General features: G+C 39.3%; 1 protein-coding gene across 1 annotated transcript in view; it reads left to right on the top strand.

The window, feature by feature from the left end:
* Positions 1-21,577, top strand: part of LOC145980282 (dynein light chain roadblock-type 2-like) — a 36,651-nt gene that overhangs the window by 11,900 nt on the left and 3,174 nt on the right. The window contains exon 2 of the mRNA XM_083113292.1: positions 13,577-13,658. Coding sequence (XP_082969418.1) covers positions 13,577-13,658 — 82 coding nt within the window. The remainder of the gene's footprint in view (positions 1-13,576; positions 13,659-21,577) is intronic.

Genomic DNA, 21,577 nt, shown 5'->3' with positions numbered 1-21,577 from the left:
ATGCGTCAACACTGAAAAAGGAAAAAATGCATGATGAGGCCTTCAGTGGGGATTATAAGCTTCGTATCAACTGAGGTACCGCATTCGAACCCTAGATGGAAGGGGTCGGCAGACCCTATTCTACTTCGGATACTTCGCCACGTCACTGAAAGGGGAGGGGGGACCAACAAGCTCACTTCAGGACAAGTCTGGGATCAGTGGCGGATCCAGATGTTGCAGTTGTGAGGGGCGAATTTCAGTCGTCTCTAGGGTTCGATATCAAACTTTAGAAAATATATCGAGCCTGCCAAACTTGGTGATAAAAGATCGAACATGTGAGTCTTCAATAATGCTGGACATAATCTCCTCGTGGATCCGCGCCTGTCCAACCCCGATCAGCATATCTGAGCATGAACTAGAAATTGTAAGCATGAACTTTCTGTGCCTCTATGTCAGGGCGGATCTCACTTGTTAGTGCACCCTCCCCTTTCAATGACGTGGCGAAGTATCCGAAGTACAATAAGGGTCTGCCGACCCCTTCCATCTTCCAAGCCAAGGTAAAGAGACTGGTGGTCAGTCGCTCAAATCGCCCCCCCCCCCTCCCAATCGCCGCCAAGTCTGACAAGACACAATGGCCCTTCTGGTGTAGCAGACTAATGTGGGTTGAAAATTGTTGATGATGAATCATCTTCCAACAATCACCGCACCTTATCTTTAAAATGATTCCAAAACGGATTAAATCCATCTTTTTCTAATGAACTTTAACTGAACACGGTGTAAGGAAGATATATGTACATCGCTACATCCAAATGTATTAAATTAATGTTTGTCGCTGCACCGTCTTTCGTTACTTATCTCCCAATCTTCATATATCATAACTTCCATCCCATCACAAGCCTCCTGCCCCCCCCCCCCCGACCAACTGGGGAGGAGTGGCGCAGAACATGGTGCAATATATAGTCCACATGTATGTATGACGTGTGTTCGTTTTCCCTTTGTTCGATAAAAATGGGGAAATCTTGCTTCAGAATACATTGCGTGTTAGTTGGGAACAATATCCAGTGACGCAGGCACGTTTTTGCTTGGGCGTACAAACTTCAACCTGCACGACCTGCATTTCCTTATGAACATAATCATTAGCCTTGTCACTGTGAAGGACTTTTATTTCAATGGAAGCATCACACTGTTTTGTTTGCGACAACCATTCATAATGCGCAGCTCTTCATGGATGTATCCGATTAAAATCGTGTGCAATGGCATGCGAACTTCTCTCCCTAGACATCACTTTTATCTCGATGCTTTACCGATGCGCTAAACAAATTCTAAGGCATTTTTCTAACACCTCGAAAAGGAGCAAATTGGTACAAGAATTCAGTCATGACGTTTTACTGGTTAAAGATACGTCGAAAGAACCTTCACCATTGCATTTCTCGTGAAATTCTAGCCTGATTTGATATACCATATCATCCCCTTTCCATTTAAAATTCTGAAGTTGAATTCAAGATGGCGGACATGAAGATGGCCGCCGACCGCGAGGGTGGTGTCAATGTGGTTCCCCCTTGACCTGATAACGATTGGTCATCATCATTTCCATGTTGCGCGCTGCAGTGGCCTTGTACCGAGGGTGTTAAGTGACTTTTTGATCCACCCTGTATATAAAAAAAAGTATTCCTGTCTCTTTTCAACTAAATATGTTGAGTCTCTTCCAGTGGCGCAACCACAGGGGGGGTATTGCCTCCCCCCAACCTTGGTCGGAAATGAGTTATAGGGGGGGCAAACATTGACGGCCAAGTATACCTGCAGGGGGCAATTACCGCCCAGAACTTCAAATTTTATGCAAATAAAAATACTTTTCATAAAAGTTTCTTGCTCGCAATGCCTACTTTTCTTAGTCTTATCAAGTTCAGAAACGTTGCAAGGGGACGGCGGGAAACGGACCTGGGTGCCGAACGATCTAAATGAAAAACGTTATTAAATTGATTTTTTAAGTGTACTTTATGCACAGAAAGGCTAATTGAGACTGGGCCTATAGCTTGAAAGTGGGTTCCAAACCACTATGTGCCTCCACCGGGTATCGAACCCGGGACCTCTTGATCACAAGGCGACGATGTTACCGCTACACCATCGGGGAGACACAAAAGTTGTAAATGATATAATGCCATGGTGTTCCGTGAAATTATTTGCGCCCTATTAAATTAATATTGATTTCAGTCTGAAAAAAAAAGGATCCAAAAATGTTCTTGCTCGCTTCGCTCGCAATTTAGGTTTGTTTATTCTAATGCTTTGTAAATCACCAGACAGAGAAATAAGTCTTGTCATAATTGATTTGGTTTTAAATGCATGAACAATTGTTTTGAGGAAAGGGAGCGTGCACATTTGAGAGACAATTTATGTAATTTTTGCTGTTGGTTTATTGTGAGATGGATGAATTGGCTGGGTAATTTATTTAAGTAATATATGCTGTATATACTATTTATTAAAGAAACTTTGAATATGTACACAATTTAGTGTCCACGTCACTCCATGTTGCACATATGTGGAACATATATCGTGCATGGAAGTTATGTTAACGTAAAAAAGAACTATATATGGGATGCATTTATCAAACATTTTCTGTCTTTCAATAATAGTTTATGTGCTTGTTTTCAATTATTAATGTGAAATTCAACGTGTTAAAAAAATAATTCAAATCGTTTATTCAAACACAAATGCTTTAGCACAAACTTCTACCCCATTTTTGCGTAATTTACGAGGCTAATAACGTCTTTGATACTACCACTACTAATAGTAATAATAATGTTGGTCCTGGGTTCGAATCCCGGCTTGGGCATGGATGTTTGCGAGTATCCATTCATAATTTTCATCATACCTTCACTCATCCCCATCTTCGCAAATTAGTCAAAAGTGGTACAGGAAGTGAAGTAAAATAAAGGAAATCAACAATAACAATAATGTTATAATAACATTATTATTATTAACATTATTTTATTAACATTATTATTATTAAATTATTGGTACGTTTATCCTGGTACTTGCCCCCCCCCCAGACAAAAAATCGTGGTTGCGCCTCTGGTCTCTTCTCGTCTCACGTGTGAGAAAGACCTCTCAGTTCTCGGGCTCGTATAATCAGTAATCACCCATCTCGTCTCCATCTCGGCGAGGAAGTTTCGTAATATACAGGATAAGTAGCATATTGCGTGTAACCTTCCAACTTTCACAACATGTAAAGGTCATTCAGACAAACATTTTTTTTTTAAAATGACTCGTCTCGTCTCGTTTCAATGCTACGATAACTAGAACAACGGTATTCCACCCTAAATGTATGCAACCACTTTTCACATGTTCATAATTGCCGATAATGGATTGACTGCAAATACAATAAACAACATATGAAACTTAAATAATCATATAGGCTATATTTATATTATGTATATGTAAGCTTGGTGCGTTTGAAGAACACACTTACCAAAGCTTATTCGTTTTAGGTAAATTTTTCAAATACCATACTTACGGAAAGTCTTGAACGACACCAACCGCGGCAGTCTCGTCTCGATTCAACAGATATCTGTCTCGTTCTCAGTGTGAAAACACATTAGAATGGCATGTGACTGCCATGTAGCCTATCGGTTGGAGAAAATTAACTGTTTTTAATAGATTTAGAGGCACGCCTAGGGACATATTACAGACTATGGCATGACGATCCTAACAATCGGTGTTATTTTCAATTTTTTTCAAGCTTATACTGGAATTAGCCGTGTAGGATCATTGAAATTACAGCAAATAATTTATCTGATAAAAATGTATGTCACTTTCAATACACTTATTTATGTATAAAACGTGGAAAATATATTGGATTCTGTTTATAATGACAGAATGTGAAAAGCTGTTAGTTATATGGTTTCAATGAATTTGTATTGTGGTAGAAATCACACAATTACATCTTTTGTGAAAATCAAAACAAAAAGATAAAATTGCAACAAAATTTTGACCAAGAATAACCTGCTAAGCGAAGTATTACCTGTGTTATTGAAGTGAAAATGCATAAACTCATTCTGTCTTTACTGTCCAAGGTGCCTCTGAATTGCAAAGATTTTTTCTTTCTAGATTTTGTCTGTTATTATTGTATGTGCCGAAAATCGGTAAAGTATATAGACTTTTCGGCATAGTCGCATGAAAAAAACTGCAGGATCAGTTACTAATTTCCACAGTATTTCAATATAATTGCGTAGAAGTCTGTTTGGACGACGTCATCCTTATATAAATTTAGTTGTTCAATTTTGAACCTTGAACCCTGCCTTTTAATTTTTAAAAACGAAAATATCCTGACTTTTTACTATCTAATATGTTAAATGAACTCAGAACGGTCTTCTCATTTTAATTGTTCCGGTCCTGAGTTAAATTTTTATCCCGAAGCTTCTTGCTTCGCATCTAGGTGGAAACAATCCTATTTGAAGCCTAAAATATTTTTTCCCTATTCTCTTCGAAATTTTACTTAAATGTGGATAAACACACGACCCTCCGCCAGGGGAATATTTCCTATACTGTTGGTTATTTAGCGTATAAGTGTTCCTAATTCTCCATGAATTGATAAAAAGCATAGGCGTGCGCACGGGGGGGGGGGGCGAACAATTGCTCCTCCTAATACTCTCACTTAGAAATTTAGTGTAGATAAATTTTATTGCCGTCATTAACAATACTATTCTTTCTTAAAAATAATGCATTTTCAACCCGACAAGAATTCCAAGCTACTACGGCGGGTTTACTTCCTATGTAATTGGACTCGCTCACATCGTTCTCCAGCAAATTACTTGTTTTCAGGACATAATATCTTTAGTATGGCTGAAAGTTATTGAAATAGTTATTGTACCTTCATTTGAGGATTCAATCGTTGGAACTCTGTATCATGGATCAGGTGTGCTACAAGTTAGCTTTTCCCACTTATATTAGTTGTTAGTACGCTACATGGGAGGACAATTCAATGTCATCGCTGCAATTCTTGTCATACTGCGCGCCAAAACTATAACGTAGCTTTCGTGTGAGTTGATATTTATTAACATCCACTTTATCTTTGAACTCCTGCCATTTTGTTCTGGAAATCATTAAATAGACAGAGCACACGCCCCTCAGTCACGAGAATATTTCGTATATTGTTTGGTGTTCAATGAAAGATGTTCCTAATTCTCCATGAATTGAAACATAGGATAATTCAATTTCGCTTCTACAGAACCGGTTGTGAAGCCCAGGCTCGTCACCATGTTGTTTTACATAGATTGCATCGCGCACGCGTATTACATTGTGTACTAGCATGCAATTCTTCTTCATGCATAGACACCGATCGCTATTCCTTTGTTAATGTGTAGGGACCAATTCCAGGGCAGAAGGAAAAGCAGATTTTCTGTTCTGTTCTTTCGAAAAATTACAACATGGAGACAGTCGGAGGATAGAGTCATTCCGCCCAAGCCGCCTGCTGTAGTCATCAAGTAGAAATGTCCGATTCCTATCCAAATGGCCACAGCCGTCCAACACTAAGTCCAGTCTTCGTCGCTAGACATGTCTACGATATGACTAACTGAAAATATTGCACGTAAAAGAACTTTTCTCCCTCAAAGCTCAACCTCAAAGGGTGGAACAGGTCTCTGCACAAGAATCAGTTAGCCCCTAACTACCACTCACAACGACGGGCAAATACATCGAGCAGGAAGCAAAGCTTGAAGTGAATCCCAGAGTGGTGTAGTGGTTTGGGTGAATGATTGGTATTCGGACGGTCCAAAGATCGTCAAGCCTCCACAACGTACAAAATTTTTCCAACAACTTGGAGCATTCTGTTATTACGCTTTCCATACTGTTGTGAAGGTCAAGATTTCGTGGATGACAAGTCTCATGTAAATGGCCTCCTGGCCCGGTGATTAGCGCAGGTGGTCAGTATTCGAGAGGTTCGAGGATCGATCCCAGCAGGGAGTGGATGAAATTTTCAAGGGCATGGTAGAATTATTTTATTTTCATTTCCATGCTGACGTTTGGAAGCGAAAAATAAAAGACATCGTGGTGCGGTGGTTGCGCACTTGCTCCACGTACGAGAAGTCCAAAGATCGATCGCCGTCGCAACCAAAATAATTGTTTTCCAACCCATTCTCATCTTCTTATTTCAATTTCTAGATTGCTGCCGTACTTGTTTCTTTAATTGTCTTCTCCCGCGACTTGACGATCACAGTAGTCTGATGATTGAAGCGGTCGAATCTCGAAGATGATGGCAGGTTACTGAAAAATGTCTCGTTGCTTGGTGTATTCGATCCTTGGACCTCTTGCATATGGAGCAGGTGCCCTAACCACTGCGACACGCTGCCTTTTACTTAGAAGCTGCTAATTTTTCTTGTTCCTTGAGGAAGATAGTAGTCAGCATGTAGCAATATAGAGTTCGGCGGTTTCAGTTAGGCTAAATGGAGCGACATTTCAGTGGTAATCGCTGCAATTCTTGTATTACTGCACGCTAAGATTATAACGTAGCTTTCGTTTGCGTTGATATACAGGGTGACCTGTAATTAGATGTATTCCCTGAAAGGGGTTAAAGTAGAGGCAATTTGCAATAAATTGACCATATGATACCCCATCCGAAAATTAGTAGTTTTCGAGATATTCGAATTTCTATTGTATTTTTAAATGACAATTTTCCACATAAAAATGCGAATTGAAACAAAAAACAGCTCATTGTATGGCACATATTTCAGCGTTTTCTGATAACTGACAAATAAGTGGTTGGTTGGAAGAAAGTTTGTCCCAAATAGCAATCACATGTAAGTGACGGGTGGGTCTAAACGTACAAGTGATGATAAAAAAATGCACTCTTAGTTTACTTGGCAATGTATTAATAACAAAAATGTTATGACACGAAGCGTAGTCTAGTTCAGAGCCGTAGCTAGAGGGAAGCGGGAGTTGGCCCTGGGGCCGAACGATGTAAATTTAAGAAATTGTAAAAGAGAATGCCATGTGAATTTCTTGTGCCATATGATATCAATATTGTTTTCAGTTTTCAAAAATTTGCATCTAATAATTTTCTTACTCGCTTGGCTCGCAATCTTCTTCTTTTCTGTAACGCATTGTAAATTACCAGAGAGAGAGAAGTTATAACTACTAAGTACTTCAGATTCTTGCTGCTAAACAGTTTTGTCTTAAATGCATGAACACAATTGTTTGGAGGAAAAGGAGCGCGGCACATTTCAGAGACAATTTATTTATCCGTTATGGTTCCAGTATGTATGTACAGTATATAACATTCTTATTCGTACACACGGATTTTCAAGGAAAATGCTTCAATATCTTAAAAGAAATACACTCTTTTGAAATTGTTTCTTTACAATTCAATAACTAATATCATTAGGAACATAAAATCTTACCCAAATTCTGTATAACCAATGACAATAATAAATTAAATTAAACTGAAAGAGAAACATACCATTTTTTGTACAACTTTTCTATTCGTACACTTAATAATATAAAAGAAAAAAGTATGTTCAGAGCAAATTAACTGACAGTTCTAAGACTTTGATGCGTATCCTTTGACTTCAATTACTGCTTGACACCTGTTCTTCATAGAATTAACCAGTTTCCGACATAATTCAGAGCTTATTTTATTCCACTCGGCTTGCACAACAGTTTTCAACTCTTGTTTGGACTTGACGCCTGCCTTATGGACTCGCCTCTTCAAAATTGCCCATAAATGCTCAATGGGATTTAAGTCTGGACTTTTGTTGAGCTGATGTTTGTAGTAGTTTGGGCACATTTCATATGAGCCAATTCATGTTAACTCGCGCCTTATGCTTACTGTCATTGTCTTGTTGGAATCTGTAGATAGGCGGCATGTCCATTTTTTGGGCACTCTGCTTTACATTGTTCTTCAATATGTCCAAATAGACATATGCATCCAAGATACCATCAATAAACTGGATGGTACCAACACCTTTGGACGACATTCAGCCCCAAATCATTGCCTCCAACTATTCCTGTCCTCTGCAATCTCCCACCATCTTTTCACCTTCATGTGACGCAAATCTTCCAGGACACCATCTAGCCATCTTGTCATTGGTCTTCCTCTTCTTCTTGTTGAATAGATTTTTTCTTGCATCACTTTCCTTTGCATTCTATCCTTTCCCATTCTCTGTACGTGACCCAGCCACCGCATTCTTTGTGATTTAATAAATCTCACAATATCCTCTTTCCCTAGTATATGGTTAATTTCTTCATTAGTTCTTATTCTCCAGAAATTATTTTCATTAACCGGTCCATATATTTTGCGTATCACCCTCCTCTCAAATCTGCGCAATGCTTCCTCTTCTGTCTTATTCATTACCCATGTCTCTGAACCATATGTTATTATAGGTCTTATTAACGTTTTATATATGGTAATTTTGAGATTCCTGTTTATTAGTTTGCTCTTTAATAATTGCATGTTTGCATAATATGCTCTATTCCCCATGTATATCCCTTCCTTTATCATGCTATCTTTTTTATTTTGTTCATTTATGATCAGCCCTAAGTATTGGAATGACCTGACTCTTTCACATTCCTTCCCATTTATTTCTATTCTTTCCTCTCTATATTTGTCAGGTTTTTTGGTAACAATCATGTACTTTGTTTTATTGACATTTGTTTCTAGTCCTAACCTATTTGCAGTTTCTTCTAATCTCTGGTATGTTTTCTTTAAATCGTTTCCTGTTCGTGCTATTATTGCAATGTCATCTGCATATACGCATATTTGAGTTATATTTGTAAAAATTGATCCTCTCTTATCTACCTTTTGAACGGCCACGTGTAATGCTAGTATGAAGAGTGTGGTTGACAGCCCATCTCCTTGTTTGACTCCTCTGTAATATGGAAATTCTCTACTTGTTTCATTCCCTATTTTCACTTTTGCTCTGGTCTGTTTCATTGTCATTTCTATTAAATTTATTAACTTGATGGGGATTTTTAATTCTTGCATAGCTCTACTCAGTTCGGGTCTCCTTATACTATCAAATGCTCTTTTGTAGTCAATGAATAGAATTAGGAGGTCTATTGCATATTCATAGTGTTTTTCAATTATCTGTTGTATAACGAATAATTGATCTGATGTACCCTTGCCTGGTCTAAATCCACATTGATATTCTCCTACTATAGCTTCAGTATATTTCTTCAGTCTTTCATTAATAATACTGGGAAGGACTTTCCACACCACATTTAGCAGCATTATTGGTCTATAGTTACTACATTCTGTTCGATCCCCTTTTTTGTGTATTGGGCATATTATTCCAACTTTCCATCCTTCCGGCATTTGTTCTTCTTTCCAGATCCGTTCCAGGAGTTTATGGAATTCAATTTTCATTGTCAGTCCTGCCATCTTTAGCATTTCTATTATTATACCTTCTTCTCCTGGTGCTTTGTTATTTTTCGCTTTTCTAATTGCTATTTCTATCTCCTCCATTGTTGGTGGGTCTTCAATGCTTCCCTCATTGTATCCATCTATTCCTGTTGTTCCCACTAGTTCCTCTTCTTGTCCTAGTTGTTCTTGATAATATTCTGCCCATCTCTCTAATTTTTATGCTGATCTCCTATCACTGCTCCGTTTTTATCCTCATAGCCCATTTCCTTTGGTTGGTATCCTTTATTTACTATTTTGATTGCGGTATATACTTTTCTTGTTTCATTTTGCCTACTCAAGTCATCTATCTCCATCAGCTGTTTCTTCATTATCTCCTTCTTTTTCTGTTTGCATGTTTTATTAGCTATATTCCTTTTTTCTCGGTACCTTTCGACATTTCCTCTCGTTTTTCTTTGTATCATTTTTTGTCTAGCTTCGTTCTTTTCCTTTATTACTTTCTCACAATCCTCATCGAACCACATTTTTTCCCCTACTTGTTTATCTTCTCCTATTATTTCTTCTGCTACTTCTTTTAGAGTTCCTTGTATTTTCTCCCAGTGTTTTTCGGTTGAGCTCCTCTCCTCTGCTGTCCAACTTTGTGTTTTTTGAGCTATTGCATCTTGGTATCTTTGTCTGATTTCTTCTTTTTTCCCTTTCTGCATATTCCATTTTATTCTTTTTAGTTTTTCTGTCTGTTGTGTTGTTCTTATTCTCTCTCGAACTTTTACTTTCAAAAGAAAGTGGTCAGAGTCTCAGTTAGGTCCTCTGCAAATTCTAATATCTGTGATTGAGGAGGAATATCTGTGACCTACCGAAACATGGTCGATTTGGTTTGTTGTTGTTCCATCTGGGGATCTCCAGGTCCCCAAATGTATATCTTTATGTGGGAAACACGTGCTTTTTATTATCATTTTGTTTCTAATTGCAAACTGATAGAGTAGATTGCCATTATTATTGCTTTCTCTATGTAAGGTATAGACTCCACTTATTCCTTTTCTCCTATCCTCCTTGCCAATTTGTGCGTTAAAATCTCCCATGATAATAATTAATCATATCTAGGTGTTTCTTCTAATGTTTCCTCCAGCTTATCATAAAATTCTTCTTTCTCTTGATCACCTTTGTCTTCTGTAGGTGCATACACTGTTATAATTGTTATGTTTCTGAATGATCCTTTAACTCTGAGCTTGCTTATTCTATCACATACTGGCACAAACTGCAGTATACTTTTTCTTGCTTCCTTAGTTATTATGAAGCCTGTACCTCTCTGCCCTGTCCTTTGTTCTGTTCCACTATAAAACATTGTGAAGTCTTTTTTGTCTACTCTACCCGTTCCAACCCATCTAATTTCCTGTACTGCTGCTATCTGTATACCATTTTTTTCTATTTCTTGTGCTACCTCCTGCATCTTTCCTGGGGCTAGCATTGTCTTTATATTCCACGTGGCCATATTCATGTCCGTTATCCGTTTAGCTGGTCCGTCATCATGTTTATCCACTTTCCGAGGCACAAGTTGTGGTTTCTGAACGATTGATTTTTTCCGGATAAGGTTGTCAGCCTCACGCCAACCCCCAACCTGGAGGACCAGGTAATTTTCTGGTAGGGTTTTCTTCCCTTAGCCTTTATAGATCCCTCTATGACTACAATGCAGCAGTATTTGGGACTAGGAAGGAATATTAGGATAGGATATGGTAAAGATGTGACGTTGTAGAACACCTTAGTCTGGTTTCTCTTCTGAGACCTGTCCAGCATGGGTGACCCTGCCGGTAGATTCTACCGCTGGCATAGCTCTCAGCCTCAACAAAGCACACAAACCCCTCCGCCCGCACGGTCAGTGCTACTTTAAGGCGGTGTTCCCTGGAGGGGCACCACCGTGTTTAACTGTTGGAAATGTGTTAATGTGATCATTGTCTTTATTTGATTTTCTCCAGACCCTATTTATCCCATCTGACCCGTATATATTAATCTTGGACTCGTCTGACCATATGACACTATCCCAAAATTCCTGGTCCTTGTGGATGTGCTCTTTCGCGAATGAAAGTCTATTCCTGCGATTCACCTTATTTACGTACGACCTCTATCGTCTTATTCTCCCATGATATCCATGCTTCCACTTGGCACGTCGGACAGTTTGATCGGACATCATATTTTCAGCAACATTTTCTACTAACGGTCGTAATTGAGGAACACTTAGTCGGGGGTTTTCTCGCACTCTCTTTAAACTAAAGCTTTCATCACGTTTATTCAACCGTCTCTCTTTTGGTTTTCTCGGCACATTCTGTGTTGAACCTTCCTCTCTAAATTTGTTTACTACGTATGTATTGAACTGTGGAGTGTGATTTATTGACTGTTTGTCCAATTTTTCTTAACGAATAACCTCTAAGGGCCAAATTTATAATAACATCCTTCAGATCGGAACTAAGTTCCTTCACCTTGCCCATTTCGAACACGCTGATAGATAGACGATAGACCTACTACAATACCTACGGCAGCATTCTGCTTAATGGGGAGCGCGCCTGCATGTTCAAACTTGTCACGAAGTTGCAAACTGCACGAATAGCGGTGGCGCTGTATGCGAGGACGATTGAAACTCTTGCCTGTACGAATAACAATGTTGCATGAAACAGCGTGTTTTTCTCTTTTCACACAAATTATATGCTCTGTTTATACACTTTGAAGATACATTTTTATTAACATTTGTTAGTGAAACCTTCCTTAATATTAATTTCCAGGTACATATGAAAATGATTATATTTACTAGTATATATGAAATTTTTTCCTCAGAAATTCTATGTGTACGAATAACAATGTTACATACTGTATATGCATATACCCTCAATTCAATGAAACTAAAACAGTGCGATAAAATTAAGTCTTTCTTTCCCAACTGAACTTTCATCAAGGCTTCTGCCCCCCCCCCCCATATTCAGAGGGTCTGCGCACGCCTATGGTACCAAGGGAAAGTAAAGTGTCCTCCGCCCCCCATAGTTTTGCCACCTTGCCCCTTTGGACCCAGTCTCCGCCACTGCTTTCCACCCTTGGTTGCAAGAAGACGAAGTTGGAAACTGAATATCATTCATTCTTTAGTATGTAGGAAGGTAACATAGTAAAAAATGTTTGTATTTAGCTGCTAAAAATGAGATTCTTTAAACGGCAGCGTCTTGCGCCTCTTAAATTATTTGGAGGGATACAAGTGGCATCAGTTTGGATCGAAGGATATAAGGGGCGCTGTACTCACTATCCCCTAGTTCCTGTGACACTGCCAATATCGACTCGTTTTCCTCCTCGCTCAATAAACTTCGCATTATCAACCTTGGCGTAATAACAATTGTTTGGTCACGAGATTTTCAAGATATAGCCTTCGGGTTGGTCGGTGTGAAGGTGAATGGTCACAACGACCATAAATTAGGCATTTGTAGAATATTTTAGGCCTTGGCGTCGGTAGAGAATTTCGTTTCGGTTCGTTTAAAAATTGATGAGGTATTTTCATGTGTACTCTGCTTCCGTGGCAGAGTTGCCAGGTCGTAAATATGTATATACGCGACAAAATCCCAACCACGAGTTGAAAATAAGGACAAAATTGCAAACCACAGTGCACAGCCTTAATAAACATTCTTTTCACCTTTCATCTTCAGAGGAATTCTTTCTTAAGCCTTTCGTACACGATTCAGTAACACTGAAACAGTGTTGTTGAATAATGTTCTTATCGGAAATCTTGAAATTGCACCCGTACTTACTTGAGCACTACTAAATCTTCAAGTAACGTATGCACAGCAAATAAAAATGAAACTATTCTATCCCAATGAAAAAAAGGGGTGTAAGCGGTAACCTTTTTAGAAAGAACTCAAAAGTCAACCAACTTACGTAGTACAGTGGGATCCATGAGTATTACCGTGTAAATTGTCCATGACTATTTTCATTAATTTTTCTCTTCCATCCTGTGTGCTTTTAAGCGATGGATTTTTAGGTATGCTGGTGCAGAAGTTGTCTGCAGCTTGAGTTTTCTTTTTAATTATTGAAGCTCTTATCAAGTGCACGAACATGAAGATGCACAATTTGCACGGTAATACTCATGAATCTCACTGCACACTCCGGTAACTCCTGTCTGAACTGTTGAGTGTTTGATTAAGGTATTTCATCACTTATGCATTCCATGCTTATTATTTTTCTTTTAGTTACTTATAAACATGTAATGTCTATTATTTTCAGTTAATGAATGACATGAGAGCCAGGGTCAAGAGAATTGAAAATTATAAAGGAGTGGTTGGCGTAATGGTTGTTAGTGCAGATGGTAAGTGCTGTTCTCAATACTCTGTTAACTAATTTAATACGTGTAACATGTGTAAAGCTATAGCATTAAGATCTACTGTATTTCTTTCATTATCATTTTACTTCGTCAATTAACAATCCATGATTTAAATCTAAGATTTCAGACATACAACGAGAGCTCCCAAACTTCTCGACGAAAATCGCCATGAAAGTTGCAGAATAGGTCGATAATGAGGCCAAAGTTGTAAATAAGTGTGCACTGTGCAGTGTGACATTTCGCAACTGGACGCAATCCTTAAACTTGGTCGATCAATGCTCAATATACTTAGGAGGCGTGCCAATAATGTAACGCAAGTACATACAGACACAGACAGAGACAATTACCAGCAAAGTGTATGTACGGTGACCAGACGGGGTGACCGAACGGGGTTAGGTGGGAGAACAGCCACAGGCTGAACCTCGCCCTTTAATGAAGAAAATTTGAATTTGAATTAGAATTTTATCCGGACAAGCCCTTCTTTTTAGGAGTGTGTCCGGCGTTCGGGCGGATTTTTTTAGGACTGAAAATGTCCTTTTTTGGAAAGAGTATAGCACCGACCAGGGCCGTATCAAGGTTTGTGGAGGCCCCTGGGCAATGTTTTGTGGGGGGCCCTATTTTTTAAAATTATTTTTACTAGGAGCTTTATTAGCTCAATATGTTAACCACCAATTTTTCAGCAGTTGAAATGGTAGACCTGATTTTAGAATCAGTATTAGTCATTCACAATCGATCATATCGCAGATAGGTTTGCAAGGAGAATAGTGCAGTAAAATAAAGTTACAGGACGGAAATTGTAGCGCTATAGCAGCAGTAAAATTCTGCATCTAAATGTCTACAGTATATTATGAAGAGTGAACACCGTAACTACAATATATAGTAAATACTAAGGGGGTTCAGACGGAAACAGAGAACTCAGCAGTAGACTGTACTTACGTACATAATTTATTATAAATGATATTGCGTGTTGTTTTTTTTACTGTGATATTGTGCTGTTTTTTTTCTGTTCTTTGTGTCGTGTTTTTGTATCTGGTGTAAAAGTACATTGAAAATTTCCGCGATGGTTGACATACCAGAAGAGCCATCAATTTGCAGTGCTGCAGGTAAGGACTTGATTAGGGACCTTCTTTCAAAACCATTCAGTTCGAGAACATATGGTGTAAAGTTGGAGCTTGTGATTGTGAGTAGAGCGACCGTGTCCTGAACTGTACACAACCAAACCAACTAAGAAAGATGGGAAAGTTCTCATTAGGTAGTTTAAAACATCTCAGTACAACAATATTATGTGGTTATGTGGCAGCAATGATCTTAATAAATTATTTTGTTGGCCATGTGTTTTGTTCAATACAAATTTAGGAACAAGCTACAGTGACTTAAGCAATTTTTATAATGCAGTGCAAAGACATGAACGTTCCCAGAATCACATCTGCGCTTGCATCCAACTGAAGACAAGTCATGATTCATAATTCTAGCCAAGTAAGAAACCGAAACCCGTCCGTTTATTTAAGATCGAAACTTTATGCTAATAGGATGTTTATTATTTTTAGGGTTAAAAAAGAACATAATTAGTTATGGATCTCCCTCTATACATATTAAGGCATCAAGAAGATAAATTGTTAATTGCGTGTGGGATTAGGTGAAGGAACACTCACAAGCAGATGCCCATAACTCATCCAAGATTAGAACCAATGACTTTTGGATTTATCAATTTTGATTCGCCTATATCATGTACTATATGCATGGGAAAATGTTCTTCAGCTCTTTCGTTTTCTTAGTTATCTTATTTTTGTCCCTTCCTCCCTACTGCATATACAAGGCCATTTTCCTTGTAGTGGCAACATGTATGAGAAAGAGACATGAAAGAAGATACATACCTGGAATCATTTACAATCCTTCAGAGGGAGGTGGAGTTTGGCGAAGGTCACCGTGGAAAGCGCTTAAATTTAACATGGGCTTTTTTGCATTTTGTTGATTATAACGTTTTAGGACAAAAATTTGCCGGAAAACATTCAGTAGATGTGAACTTACTTTATGGAACTTTGAGTACATGACACATTTATGCAATTTCAGTTCGATAAATGTGCACAAATTCCATTATTTTTTTTCAATTTCCCGTAAGGAAATACGTAAATAAGCACAGAATGGTTATACGATTTGTGGGTAGCACCAACGGAAATGGCCATTATGATGCATACTAACGTAATGCTCAATCCTTTTACGACTAAGCTAGGGAGGGCTTTTATTTTAAAAATCACTTGCACAGCCCAAAATGATTGTTTAAAAATGTCATGTATGATCGACGGCGAAAGATACGGCCGCTTCAGCCGAATTTCATTCATCATAGTTCCCCACTTGGCCACTAGATGCCTCTGTTGCAAAATTGCCCCAGGCTGACGGTGAGGGCTAGTACGCGCGGGTGTTTGAATCCTCTGCACAGCTGGGTTCCGTCCCCTCGTCAGAAGGTCCCGTAGCTGTCACAGCTTGATTTATTGCCTCTTTCCCAGGCAAGAAACCAAGAAAGCAGGAAGGCCATGAATTTGTGTATGTTTGATTATAGAGAAGCAGAGCATATTTACCGTGAATTGGAACCAGTGACACAGTAACTTTATCTCGACCCCTACCGCGAAGGACGTATTTAGGGGGGTCCAGGTGTCCCAACCTCCCCCCGAAAGACTTACCAAGTACAAAAAAATTAAATAATGAGATCATAAAACTTCAATTAAGTAATGAAAATAAGGTTGTTGTTTAATCGCAAATTGTTTATTTCCGCAAAAATATTGGAAATCAATACGACTTTGAATGACAGTACCAAAGAAGATTTATGCAACAATTATTACTACTTATAATAACATGCAAAATATTACCAGGAATTTTACTTTCGTCAACTGGATCTAACATCATTTTTTCATACTGAATAAATATTATATTCTTTATCTATTTGACATTAATTTCCTTGCCAGGGAAGTTTCTACTTTTTAAAAATTTTGCCGACCTTAACTACACGTAAGCTAGATAATGAATACGTGATGTTATACTGTATCACTGTTGTTATACCGCCTTCTTACCTATTCATCTTATAAAAATATATTAATTAATTTAATATAATTATACTTATTTTAATTTAACATTATTAATATATTATTTTGAGACATTACGTTAGGACGCCGCTCCGAAATATATATCTAGATACGTGCCTCGTGTGCGATTTGAATAAAATGTAGAAATGGAAGGGAGGGTGGTAGCGCTTCTTCTTTTTACATTTCGATAGTTTTACCTCACATGTAGTACTTTGTGAGTCAACGGTGCAGATAGGAAATACGTGTACACACACACACACACATAATTGATGATTCGCAAAGGAACTTCGTTAAATTCTCATGCTCGTTCCGCTCACAAATCATATCCTCTCCAAATTACAATAGCCTACTATTGTTGTTGCTTACATATATGTGTGTGTGTGTGTGTGGTTCCTAGAACTTCACTACTTCCAATCATAAACTTGATGTGACTCTTACCAAACATTTGTTTTTGGAGTGGAAGGATCATGAAAAGGTCTACTGTTTCTTTGCAAATCTTCAATTAATGTAAAATTTAGTATAAAAACATAATTTTGGCTGACTTGCTAACTCAGATTTAAAGACAAATTATTAATTTGAATTCTTCATTAACAATAACAAAAGCGACATAAAATGTAGAAGGACAAGATTCTTGGCTTGGTTGAGAATTACATTAGAGATGTACAGGTTAGGATAGGGGAGGGAGAATTCCCTGTCTTCTTCCTATTCAGCGCGAACCCTGCCTCCTACATTCTACATGTCCATTCAAAATGTCTTCTTAGTTTCGGATATATTTTGCCTCCCCTATAGCGTAATGGTAAAGATGACCCTCAAAATGTCAAAAGGTCCCGAGTTTGGTACCTGGTGGACGCCCAATAGTTCAATCCCACTATAAATGTAGGTCCAGTCCCGATTAGCCTATCTATACATAAAGTAGACTTACATAAACTCAAACTCAAGATACTCAAACGACCGGCATAGGGTTGACGGCGCTTGATGCTGTGAGAGAACCCCCTTTGCCAAATCAAAATTAGGAAACAAAAACTCATCTTCAGGTGTTCCCCACTTTTTCGCCATTAGAAGCTGTTCTGCATCGTGACCGTACGGTCTAAGGCGTCATGCTTTGGGCTCCAGCTATGGGACGCGTGCAGGTTCGAGTCTCGTGGATGAGCGTGACAACTTTATTCCTGATATTTCGGCCAGTCAAACTCGCGGCCCGCATGTGGGCCCCAGCATCCGCTAATGCGGCCCGCCTTGGCCCCACTTAACACTTCATGCTTGAAATTATCTATACATTTGTAGTTATCCGGTTTTCTGTTTTCTCGTGATACAAGACCAGACTCATCCAAACTTTAACACATTGACCAATTTTCCCTACACAGGTATACATACATTCCATTATAGACTAGGTGTTGTGTCAACTAAGCAAGCTGATTGACAGGTTACTTCTGAAGTAAGAAAATATCTTGCCAGCTGGGGGAGGGCAGCGTGAATACTTTCTGTCTCCCATGAGTCTGTTTCTTGATTTTCAAGGATTTAGCTGGAAGAAAAGCGTTTCTGTAAAAGTTTCAGAGAACCATATCGCTGCCCAAACTTCGTGGGAGTAAGAAAAGGACTATAGAAGAGGAATGCAGATTTTTCAAGTGAAATGCTTACTTTTGTTGTGAAGTGAATACTGAAAAGCGTAGAAATTTTGTACCCTGATAAAGTAAATTCATTCAGAAATATTTCTTTATCACGAAATAAATTTGCCATAATCTGTGGCGGAGTGGTTAGCACAACCCGTTGCGACACCAGAGGTTGCAGGTTCGAATCCTGGCCTGAGCATGGGTTTTCTTTGTATGTGTCCCTTCATCAATTTCATCATATCATTACTCATCCTCATCGTCGCCATTAGCCAAACGTGGCAGAAAAGCAACGCTAATAAAAAATCAGAAATACAGTTGAGGAGAGGATTTATTACTTAGTCAACGAACAATTGAAAGCGAAAATTGTTCGTGTTGTTGCCTTTTCGCTCACAATATGCGAAATTACGGACGTCTGTGAGCTAGCTCGGTTAGCTCCCTTCACTCGTGGATGCGATGCGCGCAGGTTCGAGTCTCTTAGGGGAAACCTATCAACTTTTCTCCTGAGATTTCGGCCTGTGTATAGGACCGGTTGCCACCGACCATCGTGAGGAGATTGGGAAGCTATGAATGAGTCACGGAAACCTACAACAAAGATTAGGGGTTCGTCGTGTTGACCGCACATAACTGGTTGGACTGGAAGTGAGGCCGGCAGTCGGTAGGTGGGCTCTGGCCCTCAGGGGCTGTAGCACCACGGGTTTACTTACGTATATTGGCGTAGCCAAGTGTGGGTCCACAGAGGCTCGGCCTCTCCTCGAAATTCTGTCACTTTATTTTGACCAATTCACTGGGATTTTTTTAAGAGTACTTTGTAACACGTATAATGCTGATCTTGAAGATCATACAATAATTAGTTGGACTGAAATTTCACTTGGGAAGCAATCAATTAACATTGGGAAAATCACAATAGGGGAGAGCAACTAATGTGATGCAGGAACTGGTCATATGTTTCCACAGGGAATTCCCATCACCACTGAGAGTTTGTCCCCACCCTTGGCCGATTAGCCGGCCCAGTGGCGGAGTATTTATCTCATTTCGCTACGACGCCAGTGGTCCCGGGTTCGAATCCGGTCTGGGTATACGTGTCCTTCGTGAGCGTCTCTTCATCGATTACATCATATCATCATTAGCCAAGAGTGGCAGAAAGGCGAAGTAAAATAAACAAAATCAATCAATCTTGGCCGATTAAAGCTGCTGTGAACTCCAACGATGAGAACTGTGCAAAGGGACTTAATTCAGATCATAACAAAGAAAATTACTTCATCAAAGTGTAAGTTCAATATTATACTATTGTTTCCTGACATCTTTGTTACTACTGTATATTTTGGTACATTGTTTTGTCCGTCTTTCTCCTTTTCAGTTTTTCCATATGTTATTACGCATGCCCATGAAATAATAATTGTTACTAATTCTTGCCTTATTATTATCATTATTATTATATATTGATTTTGTATAAAAAAACACCCCCTTCAAAAAAAAATACTTTCTTTCAACTGATATTCTCTACCTCCTTCTTTACTCTCAATCGATAAAATTCCAACCTCAACAAGAAAATTCAACATAATTATAGTAGCCACTGTAATCAACCAAATTTATTCAATCAAAACTTCAGTGATGAAGGTTCTGTCTCTGGAGCCTGCCACTCGTCTCGCTCCATGCAAGAGCCAGCCAGCAAGCAGTGAAATGCGAATTGCTTTGCCAGTGGAGAAATTTTAGCCTCCGAAACCAGAATTAAAAGAAACAGGTGGGTGTCCTTTTCCTAGAAACCTCACTGCGGGAGTCACGCGGAGGGGAGGGGGTGGTGAGGGAAGGAAGGTTCTCTGGCCTCAGGCTTAGGACAGCCGAAAAGAATTGCTAGTCCTCTGATATGTCGCTAGGTGTCTCTGTATCGCATCGGGCCAGGAAACTACTTTCATGCCAACCTCCAGGCCACTCTTCAGTGTAATCTCCTGCTGCTGCGTGAACACTTTTCCAAACATCCTGCAGTCGTTGGATGCCATTGATAGCTCCCGTTTGTGCCAGTGTGCGCAGAGACCGCCCTGTGGTAGAAATTATGCTCGGGAGGTCTGGAAAGCATTTCCCTCCCAGCAGTTCCTTCATCTTGGAAAACAAATCAAAGTCGCAGGGACTGACGGAGGTTGGTGAAATCTTCAGTTACCTGCTAATTCACTACATGTCCAACACTGATCATTCTCCAGCAATCTGCGAAATGCATCAAGGTATGTGGATGTGTTGCCATGCTACGATGCCCAACACCATGTTCTTTCGCAGCTGATTCACGACCACTTTCAAATGCCTTGGTCGCCTCCCTGATGGTGCACTGGTAGCATCCTTGCCTTGTAATCAAGGAGTCCCGGGTTCGATACCCGGTGGAGGCTCATAGTAGTTCGGATCCCACTTTAAGTTGTAGGTACAGTCCCGATTAGCCTTACTGTGCATAAAGTGGACTTAAAACACAAAATCAAACAATAAAATGCCTTGGCCCATCTGGCAATGGTATGATACGGTAAAGCATGCCTCACGTAAGCCCTTGTGAATTTGCCGTGCATTCCTTTCATGTGCAACCTGAAATTTGATGAATATTCGCTGTTCTTCAAGCGTGAACATTGTTCAGGGTGGCATTATACCCACACTTCACTTTCACATCTTATAACTACCACACAAGAGTATTATTCAGCACCAAACACCTACACACAATCCATAGTACAAGACTAAACAAGACCACCCGATTGTCTTTTGTCCCAGCTACAACTGACAAGCCTATACCAACAATGTTGCCACTACTATAAGTAATGGTTTGTAGTTTCCCCAAAACACTAACTAACTAACTCTCTAGCCTTCTTAAACCCGAAGGTTCATGGCTGCAGCAACACAGGCCTTCCATCTGTCCCTATCTTGAGCAAGTTCTATATACTCTTTTCCATCCCTACCAATTTCCCTTAGGTCCATCTCAACGTTGTCCCTCCATCTTCGTCTTGGCCTTCCTACAGGTCTCTTACCATCAGGTTTCCCAACAAGAATCCTGTAAACTCCTCTCTCCTCTCCCATTCGTGCCACATGGCCTGCCCACCTAAGTCTTCTTGATTTAATTATTCTAATAATATCTGGACATGAATACAAATTATGTAGTTCTAAATTATGTAACCTTCTCCACTCACCTGTCTCCTCATCCCTTTTAGGTCCAAAGATTTTCCTAAGGATCTTATTTTCAAATACTCTCAAT

This window comes from Lepisma saccharinum, chromosome 27, assembly GCF_977018435.1.
Source record: "Lepisma saccharinum chromosome 27, izLepSacc3.1, whole genome shotgun sequence".
NCBI classification, from domain to species: domain Eukaryota; kingdom Metazoa; phylum Arthropoda; class Insecta; order Zygentoma; family Lepismatidae; genus Lepisma; species Lepisma saccharinum.
Note: the sequence above shows the minus strand (reverse complement) of the source record. Positions and strands in the feature narration are given on the sequence as shown.